The sequence below is a fragment of the Bufo gargarizans genome, chromosome 5, assembly GCF_014858855.1.
Source record: "Bufo gargarizans isolate SCDJY-AF-19 chromosome 5, ASM1485885v1, whole genome shotgun sequence".
NCBI lineage: Eukaryota > Metazoa > Chordata > Amphibia > Anura > Bufonidae > Bufo > Bufo gargarizans.
In genome coordinates this window covers 459,923,580-459,939,384 of record NC_058084.1, presented here as the reverse complement: position 1 = coordinate 459,939,384, position 15,805 = coordinate 459,923,580, and the positions used below count along the sequence as shown (strand labels likewise).

Sequence of the window (15,805 nt, the reverse complement as noted above, 5' to 3'; positions counted from 1 at the left end):
ATAAACTACTGTATTAAATCAAAGTAGTGTATGGGAGATACGATCTAAAGATCACATGTACAGGTCTCCTAGGAGGGCTTAGAAAAGGTAAATTTGTATAAAAATAAACAATAAAAAAAGTAAAAAACTATATATATATATACAGTACAGACCAAAAGTTTGGACACACCTTCTCATTCAAAGAGTTTTCTTTATTTTCATGACTATGAAAATTGTAGATTTACACTGAAGGCATCAAAACTATGAATTAACACATGTGGAATTATATACATAACAAAAAAGTGTGAAACAACTGAAAATATGTCATATTCTAGGTTCTTCAAAGTAGCCACCTTTTGCTTTGAATACTGCTTTGCACACTCTTGGCATTCTCTTGATGAGCTTCAAGAGGTAATCACCTGAAATGGTCTTCCAACAGTCTTGAAGGAGTTCCCAGAGATGCTTAGCACTTGTTGGCCCTTTTGCCTTCACTCTGCGGTCCAGCTCACCCCAAACCATCTCGATTGGGTTCAGGTCTGGTGACTGTGGAGGCCAGGTCATCTGGCGCAGCACCCCATCACTCTCCTTCATGGTCAAATAGCCCTTACACAGCCTGGAGGTGTGTTTGGGGTCATTGTCCTGTTGAAAAATAGACTCAAAAAAACTAAACGCAAACCGGATGGAATAGCATGCCGCTGCGAGATGCTGTGGTAGCCATGCTGGTTCAGTATGCCTTTTGAATAAATCCCCAACAGTGTCACCAGCAAAGCACCCCCACACCATCACACCTCCTCCTCCATGCTTCACGGTGGGAACCAGGCATGTAGAGTCCATCCGTTCACCTTTTCTGCGTCGCACAAAGACACGGTGGTTGGAACCAAAGATCTCAAATTTGGACTCATCAGACCAAAGCACAGATTTCCACTGGTCTAATGTCCATTCCTTGTGTTCTTTAGCCCAAACAAGTCTCTTCTGCTGGTTGCCTGTCCTTAGCAGTGGTTTCCTAGCAGATATTCTACCATGAAGGCCTGATTCACACAGTCTCCTCTTAACAGTTGTTCTAGAGATGTGTCTGCTGCTAGAACTCTGTGTGGCATTGACCTGGTCTCTAATCTGAGCTGCTGTTAACCTGCGATTTCTGAGGCTGGTGACAAATTCTAACTATTCAGTCTATTCAGTAGGACTATCAGCTGTGTATCCACCTGACTTCTCCACAACGCAACTGATGGACCCAACCCCATTTATAAGGCAAGAAATCCCACAGATTAGACCTGACAGGGCACACCTGTGAAGTGAAAACCATTTCAGGTGACTACCTCTTGAAGCTCATCAAGAGAATGCCAAGAGTGTGCAAAGCAGTAATCAAAGCAAAAGGTGGCTACTTTGAAGAACCTAGAATATGACATTTTCAGTAGTTTCACACTTGTTTGTTATGTATATAATTCCACAAGTGATAATTCATAGTTTTGATGCCTTCAGTGTGAATCTACAATTTTCATAGTCATGAAAATAAAGAAAACTCTTTAAATGAGAAGGTGTGTCCAAACTTTTGGTCTGTACTGTACATATAAATTTAAGTCACCCCTTTACATGTATTTATCCCACATGGTGAATGTTGTAATGGAAAAAAATATATAGAAATGGCGGACTTGTAGTTTTTTGTTACTTCACCTCCCCATAAAATGTTATAAAAAGTGATTAAAAAGTCATACACACTCCAAAATGTTATTACTGATAACTACAGATAGTTATATTTACAGACAGAAATATAAAAATCTTATGGGGGTCAGAATATGGCAAAATAAAAAGAAAAAAAAAAACTTTTTTCCAAAGGTTTTATATTTTTTTTAAAGAATTAAAACATAAGAAAAGCGATACAAATACGGTATCGCTGTAATCGTACTGACCCGGAGAATAAAAGGCACAGGTCAGTTTTACCGCATAGGTTCCCGTTGTAAAAATAAAAAAACAAGAAAACTGGCAGAATTGCATTTTTTTTCCAATTCCACCCCATTTGGACTTTTTCCCTCTTCCCACTACATTGTATGCAATAGAAAATGGTGTCATTAGAAAGTGCAACGTGTCACACAAAAATCAAGCCTTCATACGGCTAGGTGACTACGCTGCCTCATAAAGGAGTTAAAGCTACAGAGACATACAGTATGTCATAAGGTGTAAGTGCCGTGAAAGCACAGTTCATTTTCTTTGACTTTCAGGATTCTAACCGTTCTCCTCAAATCTGAAGATAAAGTCAATATTGTCCCCAAAACAGAAATTGTATTGCCTATTCATTCCATGATGTTAAGTATTGAATTGAGAACAATGTATAAGCTCTATGCAGTGAGCTCCCCCTAGTGGTGGCTGCAGGCAGACATACATCTATAATTTAACACTATTGCAATCTGTGGGCAATATTCATCTTAAAAAGTTTTTTTTTAAATATAACTTTAAACCCTTATAGATTTTTTTTTCCTTAGGTGAAGGAATGTTTCAATAAAAATGTAAAAAGCTGCATCCACCTCACCCACTTTACCTGACTTCCGTACAAGAAAAAGAGGGACGGGTGCTTCATAAACATGGCGCTCTCTCTGAACAGCACATTTCTCACTGAATTTACCCCAGATAACTGTCATAAAATAAAACAAATAAAGCTCCTCCGTACAGTTATAAGTCCTCTGCTGCACATAATAAAACTGACTGCCTGCAGCCACCACTAGGGGGAGCTCAGTGCACTGGAATGTAAACTGTTACCACTGAAATAAATGGAAGCTGTAAAATTACTATGCACTGATCTCCCCCTAGTGGTGGCAGTAGAAACAAATACTGTGGATATATGTCAACAAAAGACGGAGTTTAGCACTGGGCACCTTCTAACCTCGGGCAGAGTAAAGACTTGGCTGCCGCTCCATACATCCGACTGGGACTGTTCTCATGACTGGCATGGGTCCCCGTGCTCGGACCACCACCAATCAGAAACATGACCCATTTATATCTTCGGACAGCCCCTTTAAGCTGGCCATAAACACCAACTTCTGACAACTATCATCGGAATTATCGAATTTCGGTATGATCGGTAGTCGGCGTAACGTAAATTAGGGCATTCATGGATTTCCACATGACGATTCTTCATTTCCGGTTGATAAGCAGCTGCCAAATATTTCCAGAAGCCGCTTATCTCCCTCTCTCCATGTAACTATTCAACTTAGGCTACTTTCACACTCGCGTTTGGTGCGGATCCGTCATGGATCTGCACAGACGGATCCGTTCAGATAATACAACGGTCTGCTTCCGTTCAGAACGGATCCGTTTGTATTATCTTTAACATAGCCCAAACGGATCCGTCTTGAACACCACTGAGAGTCAATGGTGGACAGATCCATTTCCTATTGTGTCACATTGTGTCAGTGAAAACGGATCCGTCCCTATTGACTTACATTGTGTGTCAGGACGGATCCATTTGGCTCAGTTTCGACAGACGGACACCAAAACGCGTGTCCGTCTACAAAGCGGAATGGAGGCAAACTGATGCATTCTGAGCGGATCTTTTTCCATTCAGAATGCATTAAAGGCAAAACTGATCCGTTTTGGACCGCGTGTGAGAGCCCTGAACGGATCTCACAAACGGAAACCAAAACGCCAGTGTGAAAGTAGCCATGTTTATAGGGGTGGTTGGCCAAAGCTGCTGGTTTCAGGCAAATATTCTCATCTGTACCCCCCCAGCCAAATTTCATGGGGCCACCATAAAGGGCCATAATCTCTAAATTGCGAGAGCTGATAATGGTCACACGTACGGATGTATCTCAATATTATTCACAATGGAGATAAGTTACATATTATCCTGCACTTCCACCGCCCATCCAGATGAGGAACACTACAGTAACATGAACTTTCAGGGCGAGATAACGTCCTATTTACCTTCCACAGGTCAGGGGGTCCTTCCAGAAGCTTAGCTCTTCTCTTACCGTAGGCCAGGGCCAAATGTAAGCACTCAGTGCCAAAATCCAGGTCATAGTCGGAGCACTGCGGAGGGAGAGCAAACAAGTCAGACAATTACCAGTAATCCGCCCGTCTTGTATGAATCTGCGCCATTTCTGTCTGGAAGCAGTGACATGAGGAGACTCCCATCCCCCGGGCTACGGAGACTCACATCTACTCAAGTCTTCTGCTTTACGAGGATCTCAATGGCAGCAATGCTGGTGGATATTGACAGCTCGGAGGCTGGGAGTTCACTCCACCGGTGGTGGAGGAGATGGGTTTGGCTGCTGCCTTGAGAGGTGCAGAATTATAATACAGCAGTACATGATAGCTGGGCATGACCTCCATCATCTGTCAGCAATCTACTAATAAGTTAGCATGTAGCAGAGCCGAGCTGGCAAAGATGTCATGTAGTATTAGGTGCAGTAGCAAAGACAAATTTGTGATTTAGCTTCGGGATATCAAAATTCATAAGACTACAGGAAAAAATAAATAATACGATCTCATAATGCAGTCACAAAGAGTTTAATGACAAATCCAGCACTGCTACATCTGCAAATAAATAGGATCAAAACCAAATAAGCGAAAACAGAGAGACATGTTGCTTGTAGATGGATCCACTAACATGGCAGAAAGACACATACAAAAAATACAAATTTAACCATAATGGGATGTATAATAGTAGGTATATTCTTGTACATAGGGGGCAGTATTATAGTAGTTATATTCTTGTACATAGGGGGCAGTATTATAGTAGTTATATTCTTGTACATAGGAGCAGTGTTATAGTAGTTTTATTCTTGTACATAGGAGCAGTATTATAGTAGTTATATTCCTGTACATAGGAGGCAGTATTATAGTAGTTATATTCTTGTATATAGGAGGCAGTATTATAGTAGTTATATTCTTGTACATAGGAGCAGTATTATAGTAGTTATATTCTTGTACATAGGAGCGGTATTATAGTAGTTATATTCTTGTACATAGGAGCAGTATTATAGTAGTTATATTCTTGTACATAGGAGCAATATTATAGTAGTTATATTCTTGTACATAGGAGCAGTATTATATTAGTTATATTCTTGTACATAGGAGCAGTATTATAGTAGTTATATTCTTGTACATAGGAGGCAGTATTATAGTAATTATATTCTTGCACATAGGAGGCAGTATTATAGTAGTTATATTCTTGTACATAGGAGGCAGTATTATAGTAGTTATATTCTTGTACATAGGAGGCAGTATTATAGTAGTTATATTCTTGTACATAGGAGCAGTATTATAGTAGTTATATTCTTGTACATAGGAGGCAGTATTATAGTAGTTATATTCTTGTACATAGGGGGCAGTATTATAGTAGTTATATTCTTGTACATAGGGGGCAGTATTATAGTAGTTATATTCTTGTACATAGGAGCAGTGTTATAGTAGTTATATTCTTGTACATAGGAGGCAGTATTATAGTAGTTATATTCTTATACATAGGAGCAGTATTATAGTAGTTATATTCTTGTACATAGGAGCAGTATTATAGCAGTTATATTCTTGTACATAGGAGCAGTATTATAGTAGTTATATTCTTGTACATAGGAGCAGTATTATAGTAGTTATATTCTTGTACATAGGGGGCAGTATTATAGTAGTTATATTCTTGTACATAGGGGGCAGTATTATAGTAGTTATATTCTTGTACATAGGAGCAGTGTTATAGTAGTTATATTCTTGTACATAGGAGGCAGTATTATAGTAGTTATATTCTTGTACATAGGAGGCAGTATTATAGTAGTTATATTCTTGTACATAGGAGCAGTATTATAGTAGTTATATTCTTGTACATGGGAGGCAGTATTATAGTAGTTATATTCTTGTATATATGAGCAGTATTATAGTAGTTATATCCCTGTACATAGGAGGCAGTATTATAGTAGCTATATTCTTGTACATAGGAGCAGTATTATAGTAGTTATATTCTTGTACATAGGAGCAGTATTATAGTAGTTATATTCCTGTACATAGGAGCAGTATTATAGTAGTTATATTCTTGTACATAGGAGTAGCATTATAGTAGTTATATCCCTGTACATAGGAGCAGTATTATAGTAGTTATATCCCTGTACATAGGAGCAGTATTATAGTAGTGATATTTTTGGCCATAGGGGGCAGTATGTCATTAAGAAATATAGAAAGAAGTGATCTATAACTCATTTAGATCTTATCTAGGATACACCGTTCTCTATATAGATATGTATGATATTCACAGTCACCACCAGCAGTATAAGATATGAGCCACAAACCACATCCCTCCCCTCCCAGAAATGTTTAGGATGTTATCATTATCATTCCTCAGATAGCTGTATAGCAGGAAGTGTTCTCCAGGCTTCTGTCTCTCTAGGACGAGAGAGAGTTCCGCTTTTAGACAATCAGAGCCCTCATACTGTAGAAACTTTTCTTTTCATGGATGAGAGGAAGAGTGATCGGAAACAGCCGGCCAGAGATTGAGGATCTGGGTATCTTGATTGCTCCAAAGGTCAGGATTTATCAATAGGACACATTAAAGCCATTGTCTGAGACTAAATAAGTAAATTTTTTGCAACGCAGCCAATGATTGTGAGATCCTGGAGGCCGTGACTTCACTAGAGAAGCAAAAAACCAAAGAACCTCAAGTTATATGTGAATTTTACCGTGGACTTGGAGGGGGATTTTCTGTGGATTTCACTCTCTGCATTGTCAGGGATGAAATCTGCAGATGGAATATGCAACACACCCGGCATGATGCATGTAGGTTTGTGTGTGGATTAGTTGCATGTGGATTGGATTTTTTTAAACTCTCAGCCACTTTGCTGCTACTGCAAAATGCTATGGAAATCTGCTACATTTCCACTATCTTTGGACAGTATCGGAGAGAGCAGCGAGCATCCTCGGCCATCGCACTCCTTTTTCTCCTTCCTTTCTCAACTGCCACCGCAAGGTCTTCGCACCCCTGTGGTTCCAACAAGTGACAGCCCCAGAAGGTGGTCAGAACAGCAATCGGACGACTGCAAAATTGCCTGTTGACGCAGACTGTAGGACATTGTGGTTCCCGGACAAAAGTGCATGCAAACGCTTGCGCTTTTTTTCGGCTCACACATTAGCGCTCTGTGGCGCGTCTGTAATCTCATTTCCGTTTTGCAGCTTGTTTTGATGAAACATCTCTCTGCTTTCTTTCCTCTGGTGCCAATTCTAGCTTTAAAGTTGAAATGTCTTGGCATCTGCCACCTCCGCGCAGCTTGTTTATCCTGCTCGGTATAGGAAGGAAATTTTTATCTGATGGCGATCGTGGAGCTGATGGGGGAAGATCCACAACAATGTCGAAGAGGAAGAGAACGCAGAGAGCTCCTCATATCACATTCCACATCTCACAGTGCTATGCGATGGGCTCCTTTCCCGCTCATTATAAAATAACATCCTATTCTCTACATCTGCAGATGTACACCGCCCATCGTACAGTTTAGGATAATGACGGTTCTGGGAGTACAATACTGATGACTAGGGATGAGCGAATCAACTTCGGATGAAACATCCAAAGTCGATTTGCATAAAACTTTGTTCTAATACTCCGTACAGTACTAGAATGTATTGGCTTAGATGAGCCAAAGTTATCGCGAGACTTCGCACAATAACTTCATAAATTAATTTGTACTGTAAAATACCATTTCCCGAACTCGGGTTCGGTTCCAAGGTGCTACTTGGAACCGAACCAGAGTTCGGAAAATGTTCTTTTTACAGTATAAATTAATTTATTAAGTTATTGCGCGAAGTCTCGCGATAGCTTTGGCTCATCTAAGCCACTACATTCTAATACTGTACGGAGCTCCTGCTCCATAAAGTATTATAACTAAGTTTTATGCGAATCGACTTCGGATGTTTCATCCGAAGTCGACTCGCTCATCCCTACCGATGACCTATCGTCATCATAGGTCATCAGTCAGGTCAGACACGCGGTATTCCCACCTACCAGCGCAGACCGCGGCCTACTTACACCACACCGAGCACACCGCCGGTATAGTGGCTGTGCTTGGTATTACAGCCCAGGACTCAGCTGTAAATAGGCCATATGACCTTTGGTCTGGTATCTGACGCTGGACGTCCTCACACCCTGCATGATGACCTCCAGGGTCAAATTTTTCCCCATAGGAAAGCATTGATTCAATGCTTTCGTATGGGGTGATCTAATCTCAGCGTCCATTAGTGAGCCTCTGTTAGAAGCAGTGTGGGCATAACTACTGTGAAGGGGGCACATATCTGGGCATAACTACTGTGACGGGGGCACATATCTGGGCATAACTACTGTGACGGGGGCACATATCTGGGCATAACTACTGTGAAAGGGGGGGGAGGCCCTTCACAGTAGTTATGAATCCCTTTCAGCAGTCCCCCCTTCAGTGAATGGGGGACTGCTGAAAGGGGTTGATAACTACTGTGAAGGGCCTAGCCGTCTGGGCAACCCCACAGATCATCCCCCCACCCCCCTTGTACTTGTTCCACTGATCCGCTACTTGCGGGCTACATGGGCATGAGTTCAGTCACTTCGGTGGGCAATCCCATCCTGTGGCGCGTGATCCCGCAAGACCCGTGACCTACAGCGGCAGGTCTTGCGGGATCACGCGCTGCAGGACGGGATTGCCCACCGAAGTGACTGAACTCATTCCCGCGCAGCCCACAAGTAGCAGAACAATTTCAAGAGGGGTGGGGAATAGCCAAATTAAAAAATATTTTGAACCAAAAGGTCTTATGGGGGCTCTGTGGATGGCACTGTTATGGAGGCTCTGTGGATGACACTGTTGTGGGGATCTGTGGATGAGACACTGTTATGGGGGATCTGTGGGTGACACTGTTATGGGGGATCTGTGGGTGACACTGTTATGGAGGGGGATCTGTGGATGGCACTGTTATGGGGGGGATCTGTGGATGGCACTGTTATGGGGGGGGATCTGTGGATGGCACTGTTATGGGGGGGATCTGTGGATGGCACTGTTATGGGGGGGATCTGTGGATGGCACTGTTATGGGGGGGATCTGTGGATGGCACTGTTATGGGGGGATCTGTGGATGGCACTGTTATGGGGGGCTCTGTGGATGGCACTGCTATGGGGGGCTCTGTGGATGGCACTGCTATGGGGGGCTCTGTGGATGGCACTGTTATGGGGGGCTCTGTGGATGGCACTGTTATGGGGGGGATCTGTGGATGGCACTGTTATGGGGGGGATCTGTGGATGGCACTGTTATGGGGGGGATCTGTGGATGGCACTGTTATGGGGGGATCTGTGGATGGCACTGTTATGGGGGGCTCTGTGGATGGCACTGTTATGGGGGCTCTGTGGATGGCACTGTTATGGGGGCTCTGTGGATGGCACTGTTATGGGGGCTCTGTGGATGGCACTGTTATGAGGGGCTCTGTGGATGGCACTGTTGTGGGGGGGGGGGATCTGTGGGTGACACATATATAGCACCTTATGCTATATATGTGTCATCCACAGATCCCCCCCATAACAGTGTCCCTGTGAGTGAATAATCCCCAATACAGGGACTGGGGGCCGGCATCTGGTGTTGTAATGGCAGCGGGGCCTGGTGCAGTCACTGTATTCTATTACACCGGGCCCCGCTCACTGCTTCATTCATAAAGTGGGAGGAGCAGGCGCGTGACGTCAGTGAGTTGCGCTGCCGCCCGGCCTGCTACTGAGTTTGTGAGTACAGAGAGCTCAGAGGGAGAGGATCGCAGAGGATTTAAAGTTGTTCACATATGAATAGTAGTATTACAGTGAGCGGGGCCCGGTGTTATGTTATTCTGCGGCGGGCCCCCATCCCGGCCGGGCCCTCGGACCATGTCTGAAGTGCCCGACCGGTCAGTCCGCCCCTGTTTGTTAGTGTAACCCCTAGAACAAAGGGCGTGGTTAGTGTCACATGATCTGCTGACTTCAGGACACATGCCCTAAGGCATGATGGGACAGAAGACATGTAAGAAAACAGGAAGTAGGATTCAAGCATGGGGGATAAGAGAAAACTTCAAATGAGGTAAATTAAATAAAATCCAAGAAGGAATGGGAGCTAAAGTATTTGATGAAAATAAACTTTGGACTGAAAAGTAGTGTATCAAGTAGTTAAATAAGTACAGCTCAATTCTTTATTACAGACTATTTCCCAGTGTTGTCCATTTTTTTACTAAAAACCATGCAACCCCTTACCAATCGACGACGGACACGCTGCCATCACCATTTTGTTACAGTCCACCAGGTTTCACAGAATTGCATAGCCCCTGCTCGCTACTCCCCCCAACCTCTCATCCAGATTTACATTTACATACATGCATACCAATCCAAATGACTTATTACATGCGCGCTTTCCAGCTGATTTCAACGTACTTTGCCCCATCTCGATCGGTGGCCCCACTACACAGATATTAATGTTTTTATTTTGTGCAATGCAGTTCCTTAGTGCAATGAGGGTGTTGCCAGTGCACCTCAATCTCCGCTCACATCCTCCATGCCTAGGTCGGTCTCTTCCAGGTGCAAAGCGTCATCATCAGCTCATGCGCAGTACACACTCGCTCTGTCCTGTAACTGCGTGCGCGCCGTTCCCTAGGGAGAATGTGCAGTCGCAGGAATATACGGCCCTGTCACACAAAGCTGGGTGGGCATGGCCATAGATCGAGATGGGACAAAGTGCGTTGAAATCATCGAGCAAGTGCACGTCTAAAAACGCATGTATGTGGTGACAGATTCCCTTTAAAACTCCATTTCCAAGTTGATAGAGGGCGCGCTGAGAGGCCTCGTGACTCTGTGTGCGGTTTGTTTTTCCAGGGTACATTTTAAACTCCTTATGGCAAACATTCCTGGAGACTGTTCCCCCCCCCCCCCCCCCAACGACAGGACTTATTTAATATTCTAGATCAAGTCCTAGTGCCAACAAGCTAATCAAATACAGAGCTATTTAACGAGTCAGGTTTATACATCAGACCTCCAGTCTAGCTGGAAATTTGGTATCCATTATAACAACACAGAGAGGTTTTCGTTGGGGTTGGCAGCCGCTCCCGTGGAACATGTGTTTGAAGAACTAAGTTGTTTTTAGGTTTAGTTCTCCATTATCAAATTTCCAGCTTCTTAATTCTCCAATGCACACAGAGCTGGGGATCAAAACTTTATTTTTTGTAACTTTTTTTTTTACTTTTCACAAATCCATCTGTTTATTTGCCAATAAAACCAGATACATCGCGTGCGCCACTTGTTACCAGGGATTGAAACATCTAATACAGGATGGAAAAATAAGCAAATGAATGCCCCCGTGGGAAAGGAGGAGAAACGGTTCATTTCCTTGCCATTAAAAGGAGAACAGGCTGCAATGCCCGCGCAGATAGAGCAGAATTTGTTGTATCAAAGGATTCACCGGAATAATGTTATGGATGGCGTAATAAGCTCCTCCTGTGGGGGTCATAAAACTACACTTAAAGGGGTTGTGTCACCTGGGACATTGATGGCATATCGCTAGGATATGCCATCAAAATCAGATAGGTGCGGGTACCCACACCTATCGTGAAACAGGCCCCTGAAGGTGAAGGAGAGCACACCGCGCATGTGCAACATGCTCAACATTAATTTCTATGGGAGATCTGAGAAAAGCAGAGTGAGCACGCTCAGCTATTTTCAGAAGTCCCATAAAAATGAATGGAGAGCGCACTACACAAGTGCGGCCACCGCTCCATTCACTTCTATGGGACTTCTGAGAATAGCCAAGGCATTGCTTGATTGGAGGGCGGCCAGGCATGTGCGGCTGCTCTCCGCTCACTTTAGGGGTCATGTTCTGGAGACAGATGTCGGGCCCAGAGGTAGGACCCGCACCTATTTGACATTGGTGGCATATCCTACTGATATGCCACCAATGTTTCAGATGATACAACCCCTTTAAAGGGGTTGCCCAATTTATATACTTTTTAAATACTCCCTGTGAAGAGAAGCACACTTACCTGCTCACTGCTGCTTGGTCTCGGCTCTGTAGGTCCACCGCTGTCTGCACAGTGCTTCTGTCTCCACCTATAAACTTCCGGCATGGATGAGGTCACGATTGCAGCTGCAGCCGATCACTGGCCACAGCAGTGACCCAGTAGTAACCTGCCACTTGGAGACACATGACCACTGTGACCAGTCATTGGTTGCAGCGATGCATGTGTCTTAAGTTCTTGCCAGAAGTGACGTGAAGATGGTGGTGGATCACAGAACCGGAACCAAGTGTTGTGGAGCAGGTAATTAGGTTTCCACTGACAGGTCTCACTGGTACTGATGGTATTAAAAACTATATGGAGTTGGACAGTCCCTTTAAAGGGGTTGTTGGGGCAATTACATTTTTTAAGAGCTCAGAATGGTGAAAGATCATAACATACAGTGAGGAACAGAAGTATTTGAACACCCTGCGATTTTGCAAGTTCTCCCACTTAGAAATCATGGAGGGGTCTGACATCCACATTGTAGGGGCATTCCCACTCTGAGAGACAGAATAAAAAAATAAAATAAAAAAAAGGAAATCACATTGTACGATTTTTAAAGAATTTATTTGACTTGCACTGCTGAACATAAGTATTTGAACACATGAGAAGCAGCAAAAATTCTGGCTCTCAAAGACCTGTGACTGTGCCTTTAAAAAGTCCACCTCTACTCCACTCATTAATCTAACTTAGAAGCACCTGTCTGAGCTCTTCACAGACCCCTGTCCACCCCACAGTCAGTCAGACGCCAACTACTACCATGGACAAGACCAAAGAGCTGTCAAAAGGCACCAGAGACAAAATGGTGGACCTCCACAAGGCTGGAAAGGGCTACGGGGCAATTGCCAAGCAGCTTGGTGAAAATAGATCAACTGTTGGAGCAATTGTTAGAAAATGGAAGAGGCTAAAGACGACTGTGAGTCTCCCTCGGACTGGGGCTCCATGCAAGATCTCACCTCGTGGGGTATCACTGATGATAAGAAAGGTGAGGAATCAGCCCAGAACTACAAGGGAGGAGCTGGTCAATGACATGAAGAGAGCTGGGACCACAGCTTCAGAGGTCTCTGTCGGTAGAACACTACGCTGTCATGGTTTCAAATCATGCATTGCACAGAAGGTTCTCCTGCTCAAGTCATCACATGTCCAGGCCCGTCTGAAGTTTGCCAATGACCATCTAGATGATCCAGAGGAGGCCAGAGAGAAAGTCATGTGGTCAGATGAGACCAAAGTATAACTTTTTGGTCTAAACTTCACTGGTCGTGTTTGGAGGAAAAAGAAGGATGAGTTGCATGCCAAGAACACCATCCCTACTGTGAAGCATGGGGGGGGGGGGTAACATCATGCTTTGGGGGAGCTTTTCTGCGAAGGGGACAGGACGACTGCACTGTATTAAGGAGAGGATGAATGGGGCTATTTATGGTGATATTTTGAGCAACAACCTCCTTCCCTCAGAGCATTAAAGATGGGTCGTGGCTGGGTCTTCCAACAGGACAACGACGCGAAGCACACAGCCAGGATAACCAAGGAGTGGCTCCGTAAGAAGCATATCAAGGTTCTGGAGTGGCCTAGCCAGTCTCCAGACCTAAATCCAATAGAACATCTTTGGAGGGAGATCAAACTCCGTGTTGCTCGGCGACAGCCCCGAAACCTGACAGATGTAGAGGAGATCTGTGTGGAGGAGTGGGCCAAAATCCCTGCTGCAGTGTGTGCAAACCTGGTCAAGATCTACAGGATCTACAAGATCCAAGATCTACAGGAAACATTTGATCTCTGTAATTGCCAACAAAGGTTTCTGGACCAAATATTAACACTGATTTTCTCAGGTGTTCAAACACTTATGTTCAGCAGTGCAAGACAAAGAAATTCTTAAAAAATATCATACAATGTGACTTCCTGATTTTATTTTTTTTGTAAATTCTGTCTCTCAGAGTGGGAATGCACCTACAATGTGAACGTCAGACCCCTCCATGATTCCTAAGTGGGAGAACTTGCAAGATCGCAGGGTGTTCAAATACTTCTGCTCCTCACCTTATCGAGCCCCCTCTCCCCTTCCCGGTCCCTGCTGGTCTCCACGTCCTGGTCCCTCTCAGCGCACAGGAAATGACCGATCAGAAAAGAAACACCCGCAGCGAGGGATTGGCCAAACAGTCATCTCATGTGTGTCGAGGGGAGTAGGGACCAGCTTGGGAACAGGATCGGTAGGGGATCATGGGAGAAAACTAATTGTCACCTATGACGGTCCCACCCTCGGCTCGTGCAATACATTAATAGTAATTACAATGAAAACATCAGTATAATTCTATACTGATGAAGAGGCCAAGAGAGGAGGCTCAGCGATAAAGCTCTTGCCATTACTGTAATGGACACTGTTTCATATGGTAATGTCATACTACGATAATTAAATCGCCTATGTTGTGCCTAGTGTTTACAATGTGCGCAGCTGAATGTGGGTGGGGCTCCAGTATGATTGACAGCTCTACTCTCAACAAACAGTTAACAGATGTAGAAAGGAAATCCAACTGAGCAAGCAGAGCAGAAGAAGTAAAAAGAAGCACAGCACGAAAAAGTGCAAAAAACATAAACATTTAATAAAGATTTAATCATTTCCACCAGGGATGCTTGTAATAGACCTTTTCCCTACTGTAGACCACCAGGGATACTGGTATTACACTTTTTACTACCCTGGACAACCAGTCATGCTGATGTGACACTTTTCCCTACACTAAACCACAAAGAATGCTAGTATTAGACCTTTCCTACCCTAGACCACCAGGGACGCTGGTATTAGGTTATGAACGGATCCGGTTGTATTATCTGTAACATAGCCATAGTTTTCTATTGTGGCAGAGAAAACGGATCCGTCCCCATTGACTTGCATTGTGGGTGATGACAGATTCGTTTTGTTCCGCATCCAAGGACGGAAAGCAAACCGCAGCATGCTGCTCGCCGGTATGAGAACGGAACGCATTTTGGAGCGCTCCATTCTGGTCAGTTACGTTTTGTCCCTATTGACAAAAAGTGCTTTTTTTCCGGTATTGAGACCCTATGACGGATCTCAATACCGGAAAATATTAATGCTAGTGTGAAAGTAGCTTTAAACTTTTTACCAACCTAGACTACCTGGCATGCTGGTATTAGACCTCCCCCTACCTTAAACCACCAGGGAAGGTGGCATTAGACTTTTCCCTAACCTACACCACCAAAGATGCTGTATTCGACATTTCACAGCCCTAGGCCACCAGGGATGCCGCTATTAGGCTTTTTTTTTTCGCTAGACCACCTGGCATTGGTGTTAGACCTTTACCTACCCTAAACCACCAGGGATGGCGGTATTAGACCTTTCACTGCCCTAGACCCCCAGGGTAGCCGCTATTAGACCTTTCACTACATTAGACTACTAAGATTGTTATCATTAACCGCATCGCCCTCTACAGCCTAGCAGGGGAAATATGTCTTAAACTCTAAGCCACCCTAGACCACCAGGGATGTTATTATTAAGAGCAAATCCACTCTTGAATTATTGACACCTCAGCCACTTCAGACCACCTGCATTTATCATTTAACACAACCTCAGGACACATAAGGTCAATTACCAGTAACCTCAGGAGGATTTCATCAATGTATCCCGATGGATTAGCAGCAACTGTAACCTGAAAAATGTATGTCTGCTGCAAATGTCTACTTTCCTAGTTGGCTCCTGCCCCCCCCCCCAACTAAGGGCTCTTTCACACCTGCGTTCTTTTCTTCCGGCATAGAGTTCTGTCGTCGGGGCTCTATGCCGGAAGAATCCTGATCAGTTTTATCCTAATGCATTCTGAATGGAGTGAAATCCGTTCAGGAT

At 44.0% G+C, this 15,805-nt stretch overlaps 1 protein-coding gene across 5 annotated transcripts in view; it reads right to left on the bottom strand.

Annotated features, from left to right (window-relative positions):
- The window catches only part of CRPPA (CDP-L-ribitol pyrophosphorylase A), a 184,198-nt gene that overhangs the window by 124,889 nt on the left and 43,504 nt on the right, over positions 1 to 15,805 (bottom strand). For all 5 annotated transcript variants that reach the window (XM_044294010.1, XM_044294012.1, XM_044294011.1 and 2 more), the window contains one exon: positions 3,895 to 3,999. In XM_044294010.1, the coding sequence (XP_044149945.1) occupies positions 3,895 to 3,999 (105 nt within the window). The remainder of the gene's footprint in view (positions 1 to 3,894; positions 4,000 to 15,805) is intronic.